Source organism: Ailuropoda melanoleuca, chromosome X (assembly GCF_002007445.2).
Source record: "Ailuropoda melanoleuca isolate Jingjing chromosome X, ASM200744v2, whole genome shotgun sequence".
Lineage (NCBI taxonomy): Eukaryota > Metazoa > Chordata > Mammalia > Carnivora > Ursidae > Ailuropoda > Ailuropoda melanoleuca.
This window is the reverse complement of record NC_048238.1, coordinates 26088271-26101286: the sequence shown is the minus strand read 5'-3', so window position 1 is coordinate 26101286 and position 13016 is coordinate 26088271. Positions and strand designations below refer to the sequence as shown.

The following is a 13016-nucleotide window of genomic DNA, read 5'->3' as shown; positions in this document are numbered from 1 at the left end:
TTTCATGCAGATTCGTCAGACCCTTGCACAATTGAGAGGAAAGCCCGAAGAATTAGCGTGACGTCCAAAGTACAGGCAGACGTCCATGACACCCAGGCAGCAGCTGCTGAGGGTTCGTACTTGTGTGTCCGGATTTTGTGCACAAAGTCCCNCTCCCTCCAAGCGCCTGGCTGGTTCAGTTGGTAGAGCTCACAAGCTTATCTCGGGATTTTGAGTTTGAGCCCCACATTGGGTGTAGAGATTACTTTAAAAAAATCATTCTCTCTGCTGAGTTTCTAAGGCTGTGCTGTCCAATAGAAATATAACACAAGGCAGATACATGAAATATTTAATGTAGTGGATGCAAAGTATTATTTCAATATGAAGTCAATATAAAGTAGCGAGGTATTTTACATTCTTGATTTCATACAACATCTTTGAAATCTGGTGTACATTTTACACTTAGAGCACATCTCAGTTCACAGTGGTCACATTTCAAGTGGCCAGTAGTCACTATATTGGACAGATTGCTCTAATGATAGCATCTAGAAAACAAGGCCAAGTAATTAAATAATTTGCAGTGAGAAGTTATAAAATCCAGAACTTTCACTTTTCTAATGCTTCCTGAATTTTACCCTGGGATTCAGTTGAAATAAGGGTCCTAAAAATACTGTCTGAGTTTATGCAAGTAGGACTATGTAATATAAACAATATTGGTGAAACTGTTGATTTTTGATATTTTTGAGGACGGTTATTTTTATGGAAATCTGGCCTATTAACCCATTTAAAAAGTCTTTTTTTTTTTTAAGTTTATTTTTTTAGTTATCTCTACATCCAGCGTGGGGCTTTGACTCATGACCCTAAGATCAAGAGTCACATGCTCTTCTCACTGAGCCAGCCAGGTGCCCCTAAAAATAATTAGTCTTAAAGGAAAAACGTACTGACTTCAGTTTTCATTTGTGTATAAATATGCGTCTTTTAAGGTTTGTTTTTTTTTTTTTCTATGCGGCCTGAAATATTTTGCTTTTTAAACAGTCCATAAAAAGACAAGATTTTACAACTGTAAATCAAATGAAAACGGACATCCAAAATGTCTTTCGGGTTTTAGATGCTTCTATTTAAACAGTACTTCCCTGTGATGAGCAGTGTCTTACAAACAATAATTCTAAATTAGGTGCCTTTAAAATTTTTTTGGATAAGTTACTTCAGAGTGACTTTATTCCAGATTACATCATTACGGTCCTGAGGGGGAAACTGTGCCACAGCCAGACATGCCTCTTTGGCATAAAGGCAGGAGAAGCTCTGACCACAGAGTAGAAGTTACCCTTTTGTAAGGAACACCTACATCGCTAAAGGCAGTCTCCATCTAGAAGTGTCTCCCTGCCCCTCCCAGAGAGCCTTGGGACTCAGCAGCAGAGAAGGGCACTGACTGAAATCTAGGTAGCAGTCAGGTAACCTCCCCTCCTCACTGGCTTCCCCTGCCCTCCCCCAGCGTCCTTCTTTTGTCTTTAGCTGCAGATGGTATTTTAAGCGGCAGCTTGGTCCCCTTTGGGGGGTTTGTTTGCCTAGGTCTCTGCCCTGTCTGTGTGAGGTACACATGCTAATGAACTTAGTTTCTTCTCTGTTAGTTTGTCTTTTATTACGGGGGGGGGGGCTCAGGCAAGAATTCAGAAGGACGGAGGGGGAAGTTATTTCTACTTTGTGTACGGTAGTAGACAATGATGAGGGGCCCCTAGTATCCTGGGTTAGTTCGGTTAAAAGAGGTTGTGCAGTTACTTATGGAGTTTAGAAAATAAAATTTAAGGCTAGGTTTGGAGTTCCACTTCATGAAGTAAAAAGTCGCCTGTTCCAGAGAAGTATAAAAGTGAGTTTTTAGAGCCTATTTATTAAAAACCAACAGCAGTACGGTTTAAATGTTCACCTTTTAGGAGAACAAAATGCCCTGAAAACCAGAGAGTGTTGTAGGAGAGAGGAGCTTTCTGGAAACGGCATGCAGAACACTTTTCCTCTAACAGAAGGCTATAACAGTTAAATGTGCTTTTTATTCTTCCATATTGTACAAAAAAGAAAGCTATCAAGTCTCTGTGTTTTGGAGTCATGAGCCAAAAGATACAAGGTGGGTGATAATGGTCACTCAGATTGCCAGTGGAGGCCAGAGAAACAAACCCATTTTCCTTTTTATAGTTCTAGGAATAGGTTGATGAACCCAGTGGTTTTCTATTCTGTTGTAAAGCTAACATGTCCTTCCTGTTTCCACCTGAGCCTTATTACCTCTTGTAAGGTTCGAGGTCTAAAACTCAGTTCTCTCTACCTCTTGGGGAATGTTCACACCAGCCACTGATCATGAAATACAAATGGCTAAGCACAAGCCAGCTCATTAATTTCCAATGGAAGATAGACTGAACCCCAGATGGTAACTGATTAAAGTTTTGCATCTTAGTTTCTTCTGTGATCCACTTAGGTAGGCTACCTACCTTAGATCTTAATCTCATTTGCATTTCACAGTGATGATCCGTTGTTTTATAGGTAGATTTTCCCAGCCTCCTGGCCACACTCCAGGTTCCAGGGGGAATTCCACCCAGATATCATTAGCCTCCTAGGCACTGTCGCCACTTTCAGTAGGGACTGCTCCTAAAAAGCAGGATTTATAAATTAACTACCAAAGCAAAGAGCCTTTTTTGAGCTCAGGGCCAGAGGGATGAGAATTTAGGAGGAATCTAAGTTTCAAGTATTTTTTGTTAAAGATTTTATTTATTTATTTGACAGCACAAGCAGGGGGAGCAGCAGGCAGTGGGAGAAGGAGGCTTCCTGCTGAGCAGAGAGCCCGACATGGGGGGCTCGATCCCAGGACCCTGGGATCATGACCCAAGCTGAAGGCAGACACTTAACCCACTGAGCCACCCAGGCGCCCTAAGTTTAAAGGATTTTTAAAGAAAATCCTGAGGACCAAGGCACCTGGGTGGCTCAGTCAGTTAAGCCCCTGCCTTCCACTCAGGTCATGATCCCAGCATCCTGGGATCTTGTGAGGCTCAGGCTCCCTGCTCGTCCTCTCCTTCTGCCCCCACCCCCACCCCCCGCTCGTGCTTTTCCAAATAAACAAAATCTTTAAAAAAAAGAAATCCCGAGGACCCACTTAAGGTTGCGAGCATTTTATATTGCTAGATATAGACATGTTTAAAAAACTGAAAGACCTCTTAATGACAAAAGGGTAGGAAAAAATTGAGAATAAAAAACAATCACACTGAATGAATTTAGCTTTCATGAATAACTGTAGAGTGTCTCTCTCTTTTAACCATTCTGGGAGCAACTTAGGAACTGTTGCTGTCGCTGTGAACATTATTAAACAACACATGCACACTTGATGCTGCGGGTCTCCTGGAAGGAGGCCGACATCCCAGCGGATGTTGAATACAGTGTGGCCACGACTCCGAGGGGGCGTGTCTTAGGACGCTGAAGTCGTGGGGGGCACAGAATTTCACATGCTGGGTGACATTTCTCCTTCTGTTCATTTGGCTAGAATACAGCATAACCACTGTCTGTGGGTAATGAATGAGGAAGGTGATCTATCTAGGACCTCTGTTTATCTTCTTCAACCAAGTACAGTTTGTATCGTAAACTTCCTGTTCTAGTAGCTATGGACGACGTTCATTGGCTTTCACCTTAGGTCAAGTAGGAAACTTTTTTTTTTTGGTAATTTTTCAGTTTTGATTATATTTGGAAGAATTCAGTCTCTTTTTCTCTCTTGATCCTCACTTCCCTCAGAGCATCTAGCTGGCTCCACACAGAGTCCCCGGACACAAGCCCGCGATGAAGACTATGAGGGGGCCCCGTGGAATTGTGATAGCTGCACCTTCCTGAACCACCCTGCGCTGAACCGCTGTGAGCAGTGTGAGATGCCGCGGTACACTTGAACTCCCAAGAGTCCACGTCGACCCGCCGGAGAAACCAGGAGCACCCACTAGAAGAAAAGGAAACCTTGGGAGTCTGTTCTGCCGGGGGAGGAGCAGCACCCCGGAGGGCTTGTGCTCACTCAAGAAAAACAGGGAGTTCTCTTTGTTTCGTGCTTTCGTTTTTTCCTTTCTTAACTCATTGCAGAGTGCGATAGAAAGGGATACTTGAAACTGGGAAAGGATTCACTCCTGAAAGAATGTACACAGAGAAGTCAAGAGCTCTTCTGTGGAATCCCAGTTGTTAAAGTTCCTGCTGAGTGGCCCTTACTTTATAAACTAGAACTTTAAATCGTGTGTTACAGTGTATGCAGACAAACTGTGAATTCCCAGAGCAGACTTACCTGGTCACAGCTCTCTGGAAAACCAAGGTTCCCCATGCTTCTTCCCGTTGTTTCCTACTGAAGAGAAGGACAGGAAAAAGCACCCAGAATATGACTTTTTTTTTTTTTTTGGGCAAAATAATAAGGGTATTTGTAATTGCTGCTTTTTTCAGAGGTAATTTCAAACACACAAACACAGTGGCTTAAAATGTGATTTGTAGCAGTCAGGAATGAGGCATATTGTGCCCTTCATTCAGCAGTACAAGCAGAGGTGATAAGATGCCTTTTAGCTGCACGATAATTCATCAAGCTAAAGCAGCACTGGTAACTGAGACCTAACTACGCCGCACAATCAATTAGTTTTCATGTTGCTGCATGCTCTTATGAGGCCATTGGCTTTAAAAATAACAAGTCCTTACCGAGTACGGTTTTATGAATGACCTCCTCGTAAAACTGCGCTTTGCCAATAGCACAGTGAATGTATGCCCAATGTAAATCCATTCCAGAATCCATTTGGAAATTTTGAGCTCAGTTGTGGTTCTGTAAGAAATGTTTGCAGTCCATAGGGCCTTTTTTTTTTTTTCCTCCTTCCAATTTTGTGATGCATTCACGATGTTTACAGCACAGTGTTTTGTGCCAGATCCTTCCTTAGCTGAAAAAAAAAAGAAAATCAACATTAGCTGTTCAGTACAGATTGATCTGTGCATGTTAATAAACCAGTGTGAAGGAAACTGCAGTTGGCCAAGGTCATAAAGTTGTACACTGCGTTACTGGGGAGGAAGAGAAGGCTGGTCAAGAAACAGGATTCAGAGAAAGGTGAACACAAAGGACTTTAAAACTAAGAACTGTTTCAACTTAACATACTGTATTCAGAGACAATACTGAGTTTGTTCACGTAGTTCAGGTGATACTAAAGCACTCCTTGTTTATGCAACCCCAGCTTTAGGGTATGAAGAACTGAAGAGATATAAAATCTTGTGACTCACTAGGGCGCACCACTGGAAAATTATTAATAGGACATTTAATTAAGGTCTCTATCACTGTTGAATTTCCTTTCTAGCTCAGAATTGGATTTTGGAATCTTCCCGTTATTTGGGTGAATATAAACAGCAATAAAATCAGTAGGGCTTCTAATCCTAAAGGATTTTACCAGAGGTTTTAACTTGAGGAATATCCACTCTCCCATACTGCGTGCCCTGCTGCGCGCGCGTGCACACACACTCACACTCACACAAACTCTTGAAGCCGTCATTGTATTCTACTTTAGAAGTGATATCTGGCAGATCTGGAAAAACAAGCTGCACTTAATAGTATAATGAAACCAAAGGCTTAATAACCCATCATTTTCCATCAAAATCATCTAATTTCACACTCGACGTACAGCTTTGAAAAGGTGGTTTTTTCCCCCTAGGTGGAAAATCCCCCCACCCCCAAAACATCCACTTGTCTCGCAAAAGTAGGCATGGCTATGTGATGACACTGTTAAAACATCTCTCATAAAACTGTGGCAAAACTGTGAAAATAATGGTGAGAAAACAGATGGGCTTAAAAGCATTGACCTGAAAACTGCATTCTTTAAAGGTTTCTGTGACGCTGGTATCTGTCAGTCTCCAGTCGCCATCTCTCAGTCCTGCTATTCTGTAATACGCCAATGCCTTCACCTTTGTATGGTTTCGTATCTCTTTAGTGATGACCAACCCCACTTGGTGTTAAATAACAATTTAGGGGCAAAATATATATACTGCTTGGTGTTCTAGCTAAAGGTTTACCAGTATTCTTAGATCTGCTGAAGTGGCAGCAGTTAACTTGGCACTTGTTGGTTGAGAATGAAAGTAGCATGTATGGAAACAGTCAGATGCTTTATTAAAACCATGTAGATGACTTTACAACTATTGCATGAACACACATCCAGGTTAATAAGCTGTTCTCATACAGTAGATGCATGGTTCCAGTCCTTTGGTGATCTATCTAGTAAATCATTGTTTTCACCTGCCAGGAAAAAGCAACCAGTCTGATAGGTGTAGAGGGTGGGGTAGGAGACATCAGAGCTGGATTTTAAAGACGTTTCGTCTGTGTTCATTTCTGGTTGTGCAGAAGTTTCATATGCCAGCATAGGCTGTATTAAGTTTTTAAAGTAAGCAAAATTGTTTTACATGGACAAATTTGGTGTGCTTAACTGTGTCCCCTGTATATACTTCTTGCCCGTGGCCGCTTTAAGGCTTCCGTCCGCTTTCAAGGTGCCCTTTCAAAAGGATCTCCTAGTCAGATGGACGTGCGTGTGCGGCCGGCCTCGCAGTGGGGGACAGGAGGCGGGGGGTGCCCGTCTGCTGCGGTACTCCGGCTCTTCGGGTCCGTTGGTGCACTTCGTGTTTCTAGTAAAAAGTATCTTTTCTTAAAACATGACTAGTTTGATTATCTGGTAACACATAGGCCTGACGATACATGTTACACTATTTCATGGTTTTGTAAACTGGGTTTTTAGAAAGCACATTCGTTGTTTTGTTAAAAGTACATCGCCCCTTAACTTTTGGACTAGGTCTGAAGAGTTTCAAGTGGGAGTGGAGGAGCCAGAAACTTTCTAAGCATTGTCAGATGTTTGGAATTGATAATGACCTTGTACCCGAGAGCAAAAGGCAGGGGGTTTTAAAGAAACAAAAGAACTGCCTTGTAGAAAAGGTAGTTTTAGAGAAGACAAAGGATGATGGGGAAAGTGTTGCTAATTTGTTTATTTCCCTGAACGAAATGGGAAGTGTGATGAGCAGTTTAGTTTTTAAGGAGCTGGTCTCGATTTTAGTACTTTCTAATTATTAAAAAAAATATTGTTTCTGTAAATTTTGTCATTGTTTTGTCCCCGTTATTGAGGGTTCATATCCAACTTTCTGTGGCAACTCCGTTTTATATAGTATTTTAAAAGGTAACTGTAATGTCTTTGACAATATAAACAAAAAGCAAGGATATAAGGCATAGAAAATTTGTCCTTTGAAATTATCAGTGATGTATCCTGGAATGTGAAGAAGATGTTCCTTCATAGTTAAATTTGATTTAATATTGTAACCACTGTTCAGACTTTGAATGAATCCATGTTACAGTGTGTGTGTGTGTATATTGGTTGAGCAAGAAAAATGACCATTGAAATGTTACTATAAAAAATCAGAATAAATTGGGCACTGTCTGTTGCACCACTACTGTATCTTTTTGAAAGAATTAACAGTATTTTCTTATTGTAAAAGTTAATTCTGATGATGTTTTCACATTCACTAGACCTGCATTTCTTTTCTTTATTATTTGCATCCCCAAATATTTAATACAATTAGATTTTGCATGGCTTGGGCATTCAGAGATTAATAGGATGATGACTCAATCTTAGTTTCTAAAGCCATGAAAAGTTGCTTTGAGACTGAACAATTCTGAATTTTTATTTATAATGACACCCAATGTCCATGTTTCCCTACTGTAAAAGAATTGATCAGTTTCTTCATTAAAACAGCAAGAACTTATTAAATCTTGTAAATACCATGTTTCTTTTAGATTTCTGTGTATGCTGTGAATCATTATTTTGAGGTGAAATTGTACAAAGGCATTTTAAAAGGCTATGCATGCATCGTACTTCCAAACAGTACATATTCGGAAAGTCAAAGATTCCTGCAAAATAAATTAATAAACTAAAAGCAAACACTACATTCTGCATCTTTTCTGTGTAGTTAGAAATGATTTATAGCATCAAACTAGTCCACCACATAATTTTCTAGACTGAAATACGCTGTCTCAAAAATGTAATCTTCCATCATATTTCTGTTCCCCTATTAGAACACATTGTAATGTTAGATTTGGGGTATTAAGTGTACATGAACTTTAAAAATCGGGTAGAAGGATATATAAGCAAATTTTATGAAAACAGTGGAATACGTGAGGAACTTAAGTAATTTTCTTAATTTTTTTTTATCATTTGTAGCTACAGTTGACCCTTGAACAATATGGGTTTGGACTGCATAGGTCCACTTATGTGTGGGTTGTGATCAATGCAGTATAGTACTACAGGTGTGTTTTGTCTTATGATTTTCCTTATACTTCTTTTCTCTAGCGTGCTTTAGTGTAGCAATACAGTATATGATACATAAAACATAAAATATGTGGTGAATGACTGTCTGTAAGGTTTCCAGTCAACATCAGACTCTTTAAGTTTTGGGGACCCAAAAGTTACATGCAGATTTACAACCGTGCACTGCTTCAGTGCCCGCTAACCCCCATGTTGTTCAAGGGTCACCTGTCGTTCTTCCAAGGCAAATTGTCCAAGGCCTTGACCCTCATATATTGCTAGAGTCTGTAGTCAGCCTTCCAACATTTGCACAGCAATCAGCACAGATGAATTCTAGTAGCTAGCCTTTTCAGGGAGTAGGCATATTTGAAGTCAAAACAATTTCTGTGTTTTTTTAATCTATGAAAATTCATACACCCAAATACAAAAAGAATTGTAGAATGATCCTTCATTTGCTCATTACCCGGCTTCCAGAATTATCCCTATATAAGCAATTGTATCTCATCTGCATTCTCATTTCCCCCACCTCCTGATTATTTTGAAACAAATCCCAGGCATCATAGCAATTCATCTATAAACTTTTTTTTTTAAAGATTTTATTTATTTATTCAACAGAGACAGAGACAGCCAGCGAGAGAGGGAACACAAGCAGGGGGAGTGGGAGAGGAAGAAGCAGGCTCACAGCGGAGGAGCCTGATGTGGGGCTCGATCCCATAACGCCGGGAACACGCCCTGAGCCGAAGGCAGGCGCTTAACCGCTGTGCCACCCAGGCGCCCCTATAAACTTTTTTTTTTAACCTAAGCACCATATACTCCTGTCGCACCTTACAGAACATTATCATATATCCTGTGTTAAATTTTCCAAGTAGCTTTTTTTTTTTCATAGGTCTCAATTAGGGTCTGAGGCGAATACTTGAAATTGTGCCTTACATCTTGAAGCTACACAAGTGTTTTCTCTTCATATCTAAAATCATAAACTTTCCCTCATTAATATTTGGTTACCTCCCCACCACATCTTACAGTAAGTAAAGTAATGCATAGAGAGAAAATCCAAGATAACTTTAAAAACAGTAGGTGGACTATTTTTCTTATTCCCCTGCTCCCTTTCTTTTATGAGGCATCTTTGAGACCTACATGATCGCCCTATAATCCCATAATCTTTATCATTATTTCTCTATAGGAATTGGGTCGCTCAGTTTTCCATACAGGAATCTGGGGCGCTGTTGGGTGCAGGGTGTTTGTCTCCCACCTGCATTCCCCCAGACTTCCTATTTAACTTTGTTGGCCTTTTCCTAGGATGCTGTCCTGGCCATGTTTTGTGATGGGGTTTCAAAGGTTTTAATGGGATAGAGAGTATGTGGGTGATATTATGGTTCACCGGTTCCAGGTTCTGCTATCAGGCAAACCACCTCCCTTTTTCCTGCCTCTTGGAATTTGATGGGTATGCTTCTGACTGCCCTTTCTTGACATTCCAGTGGTTAAATATAGAGTGCGGGGAAAATCAGGTCCTTTTCACACAGCCTTGCTTCCTCAAGTTTTGCATTGTGGTTTGGGAACAAAGTGCTCATTATTCTAGATTACTTTGCTTGGTTTTGACTTACTTGTGCCTTAATTCTCTTGGGGACCCAGGTAGTTCAGGGAGTACGATTGCAGTGGTCAAGAACCACTTACATTTATAGCCTTTTAAAAATCCCATCTTCCAATTTTGATTTCTTTTAAATCACTAAGAATAAATAGTCTGCCCTGGGTAGGTTAGGTTTAATTAAAAAAATAAAAGATCTTTGGGTTAAGCCTAATTGAAATTGCTTGCATTCCCTTTACACTTAGGCAAGGAATCAAACAGTCACACATGGCAGGGGAACTCCTATTTTAAGATTATGATTAAAGTTTCTCTTTCCAAGTTCTAAAATAACTAATGAAAACATCTTTAATGGTTGGAGAACAGGAAATGATGTTCTGGGGGTCAGAAATGACAAGGTACAGTTGGGGACATACTGAAGGCAGTAGCAACCAGGATCAGCAAGGCCACAGTTCCCGTCACCAATGAAGGTCATCAAGGAAATCTACAGAGCACATCTATGGGACTCCCCAAGAGAGCCTGTGAAGACCCCCCAGCTCTGGGCAGCAGAAAAATGCAAGAATAAGTGTGCTGGACAAGAAGCACTGAGACTGTGGCTTTTCTCTTTGTCTCACTCGCACCATGGTTTCATTAAATAAGCAAGGCCGTTAAGGGAGTAGTTTGGCCAGGTAACTTCCAGCTACCACAAGGAACACGGAGGAAAAATGTGCTTCGCCTACCTGAGGATTCCAAGGAACAATTTTCAACTTCCCAGGAGGTACGATACCTAAAGCAGTGCCCGCTGGTTCTTGCTTACCGAATGGCTACAAAGGCTCAGCAGAACATGCAACTTCCCTGTCTTTCCTACGCTCCGTCATCAAGCATTTTCTCATCGAGGAAAATCCACAGGAAAAAGTACAAAGCTTTAGCTTTCTTTTTCATTAAGGATTAAAAGATCTGAGCACTGGGATCCACATAATCTTTTTATTTTTTTATTTTATTTTTTTTTAAAGATTTTATTTATTTATTCGACAGAGATAGAGACAGCCAGTGAGAGAGGGAACACAAGTAGGGGGAGTGGGAGAGGAAGAAGCAGGCTCATAGTGGAGGAGCCTGATGTGGGGCCCGATCCTGCAACGCCGGGATCACACCCTGAGCCGAAGGCAGATGCTTAACTGCTGTGCCACCCAGGCGCCCCCACATAATCTTTTTAAAGATTCCTTAAGAATCAGTCAATGCGTGAAAAGATTTAGCATTCTAAAAGACCTCATCCTACAGAATCAGAGCAAAAAACTTTAATTTCTAATTTTAATTCCAAACAAGATTTACAGGGATGTGATACACTCTCAGAAAGTATCAATCAGATCAAAAAAATGGTTTCCTTCAAATGAAAACTGGTTTTTACAAAATCCTGAACTACAAATGCAGGTAGTGAAACTTAAGAAACGTGAGTCAATAGAAAATTATTCTAGAATTCAGAAGAAAGATGAAGAGCTAACACCACAAATGTGAAATCCAGATCTAGGAGGATTAAAAAAGCAAGAAGAAATGACACAACAAATAGGAGAGAAGCAACAAATACAACAGAAACATGGTGGGAGCGTTAAAAAAAAAAATAGTACCTACAAAGATAAACAAAAGTGACATCAGAATTCTCCTGCATTTCTGTTAAACTTGAACAGAACTCTGAGTGAGAATGCAAAGCAAATAGTATTAGAATCAGCTTAGTGAAACCTCCATGTAATAAATTTATCCCATATGAACTAAATGTTCTTTCAAATGTTTACCAAGCATTTACCAAAAAAACAAGAAAAATCCAGAAAACTGCCGGTTTGGGGTTTTTGTTTTTATTTTTTAAGATTTTATTTATTTATTTATTTGACAGAGAGAGACAGTGAGAGAGGGAACACAGGCAGGGGGAGCGGGAAAGGAAGAAGCAGGTTCCCAGCAGAGCAGGGAGCCCGATGCAGGGCTCGATCCCAGGACCCTGGGATCACGCCCTGAGTGGAAGGCAGATGCTTAACAACTGAGCCACCCAGGTGCCCCAGAACTGCAGTTTTTAAAGCAATTATACAGGCCACATTTTTCTGACTGCAGAACATTAAATCTAAAAACAAATCAAGCCGCCAGAAAGAAAACTAAAAAACTCTTTGAAATAACTTTTGACTAAAAATTGGAAATAAGAATAAAATCAGATTTAGTTCAGGCAAATCCTTAACAAGGGGCATTAGCAAAGGTATTACCTGACACTAAAAAGAAGGCTTTCAACTCCCAGAAAACAGGACAGAATAAAACAGTACAGTATCTCTGTGTTTTAGAGAGTGTATCTTTTAAAAAATTTCTACATGCAGATAAATTGTCTACACCCGTAAGAGAACAAGTTGCACAAAGAAATGATAATTCAGAACTCCATGAAATACATTTCTGGTACAGGAGGTCTTTGTGCCAACTCAAACAGTGAAAGAGAAATGTGGAAAATCGCAGCTCAACTATACTCTGAAAGAACATGCTGTATCTAATACGGCTAGTGTCAAGAATCCTGATGAGGGAGAGAGCGCCAGGAAAAAGCTGAATCAGAGAGCGAGGTTTCCCGGCTATCCAGAAGTACAGTGTCCCTATAAAAGCTTCTATAAGCTGAAATGGCATAAAGGGAAAGAGCAGTCACCATTAATTTATATGAGACCGTTTTTGAGCACTCCCAGACCCAAAAATAACCTCTTTTAAGGTTTTTCTGATACCTTAGGACACATCTTGCTAATAGATACACACACACACGTATATGTATATGTGTATGTATATGTGTATGTGTGTGTATATGTATATATGTATATGTGTATGTATATGTGTATGTATGTATATGTGTATGTGTGTGTATATGTATATATATGTGTATGTATGTATATGTGTATGTATATGTGTGTATATGTATATATGTATATGTTCATGTGTATATGTGTATGTATGTATATGTGTATGTATATGTGTATGTGTGTATAGGTATATATGTATATGTACATGTGTATGTACATGTGTATGTATATGTATATGTGTATGTGTGTATATGTATATATGTATATGTACATGTGTATGTACATGTGTATGTATGTATATGTGTATGTGTGTGTATATGTGTATGTGTATATGTATATGTGTATGTATATGTGTATGTATGT

At 39.9% G+C, this 13016-nt stretch overlaps 1 protein-coding gene across 6 annotated transcripts in view; it reads left to right on the top strand.

Annotated features, from left to right (window-relative positions):
* The window catches only part of TAB3 (TGF-beta activated kinase 1 (MAP3K7) binding protein 3), an 87723-nt gene extending 79801 nt beyond the window's left edge, over positions 1–7922 (top strand). For 4 of the 6 annotated variants that reach the window (XM_034648792.1, XM_034648795.1, XM_034648793.1 and 1 more), the window contains 2 exons: positions 11–112; positions 3742–7922. In XM_034648792.1, the coding sequence (XP_034504683.1) occupies positions 11–112; positions 3742–3890 (251 nt within the window). In that variant the 3' untranslated portion in view covers positions 3891–7922. The remainder of the gene's footprint in view (positions 1–10; positions 113–3741) is intronic. The other 2 variants (XM_034648796.1, XM_034648797.1) reach the window with 2 other exon arrangements.
* The last annotated feature ends 5094 nt before the right edge of the window (positions 7923–13016 follow it).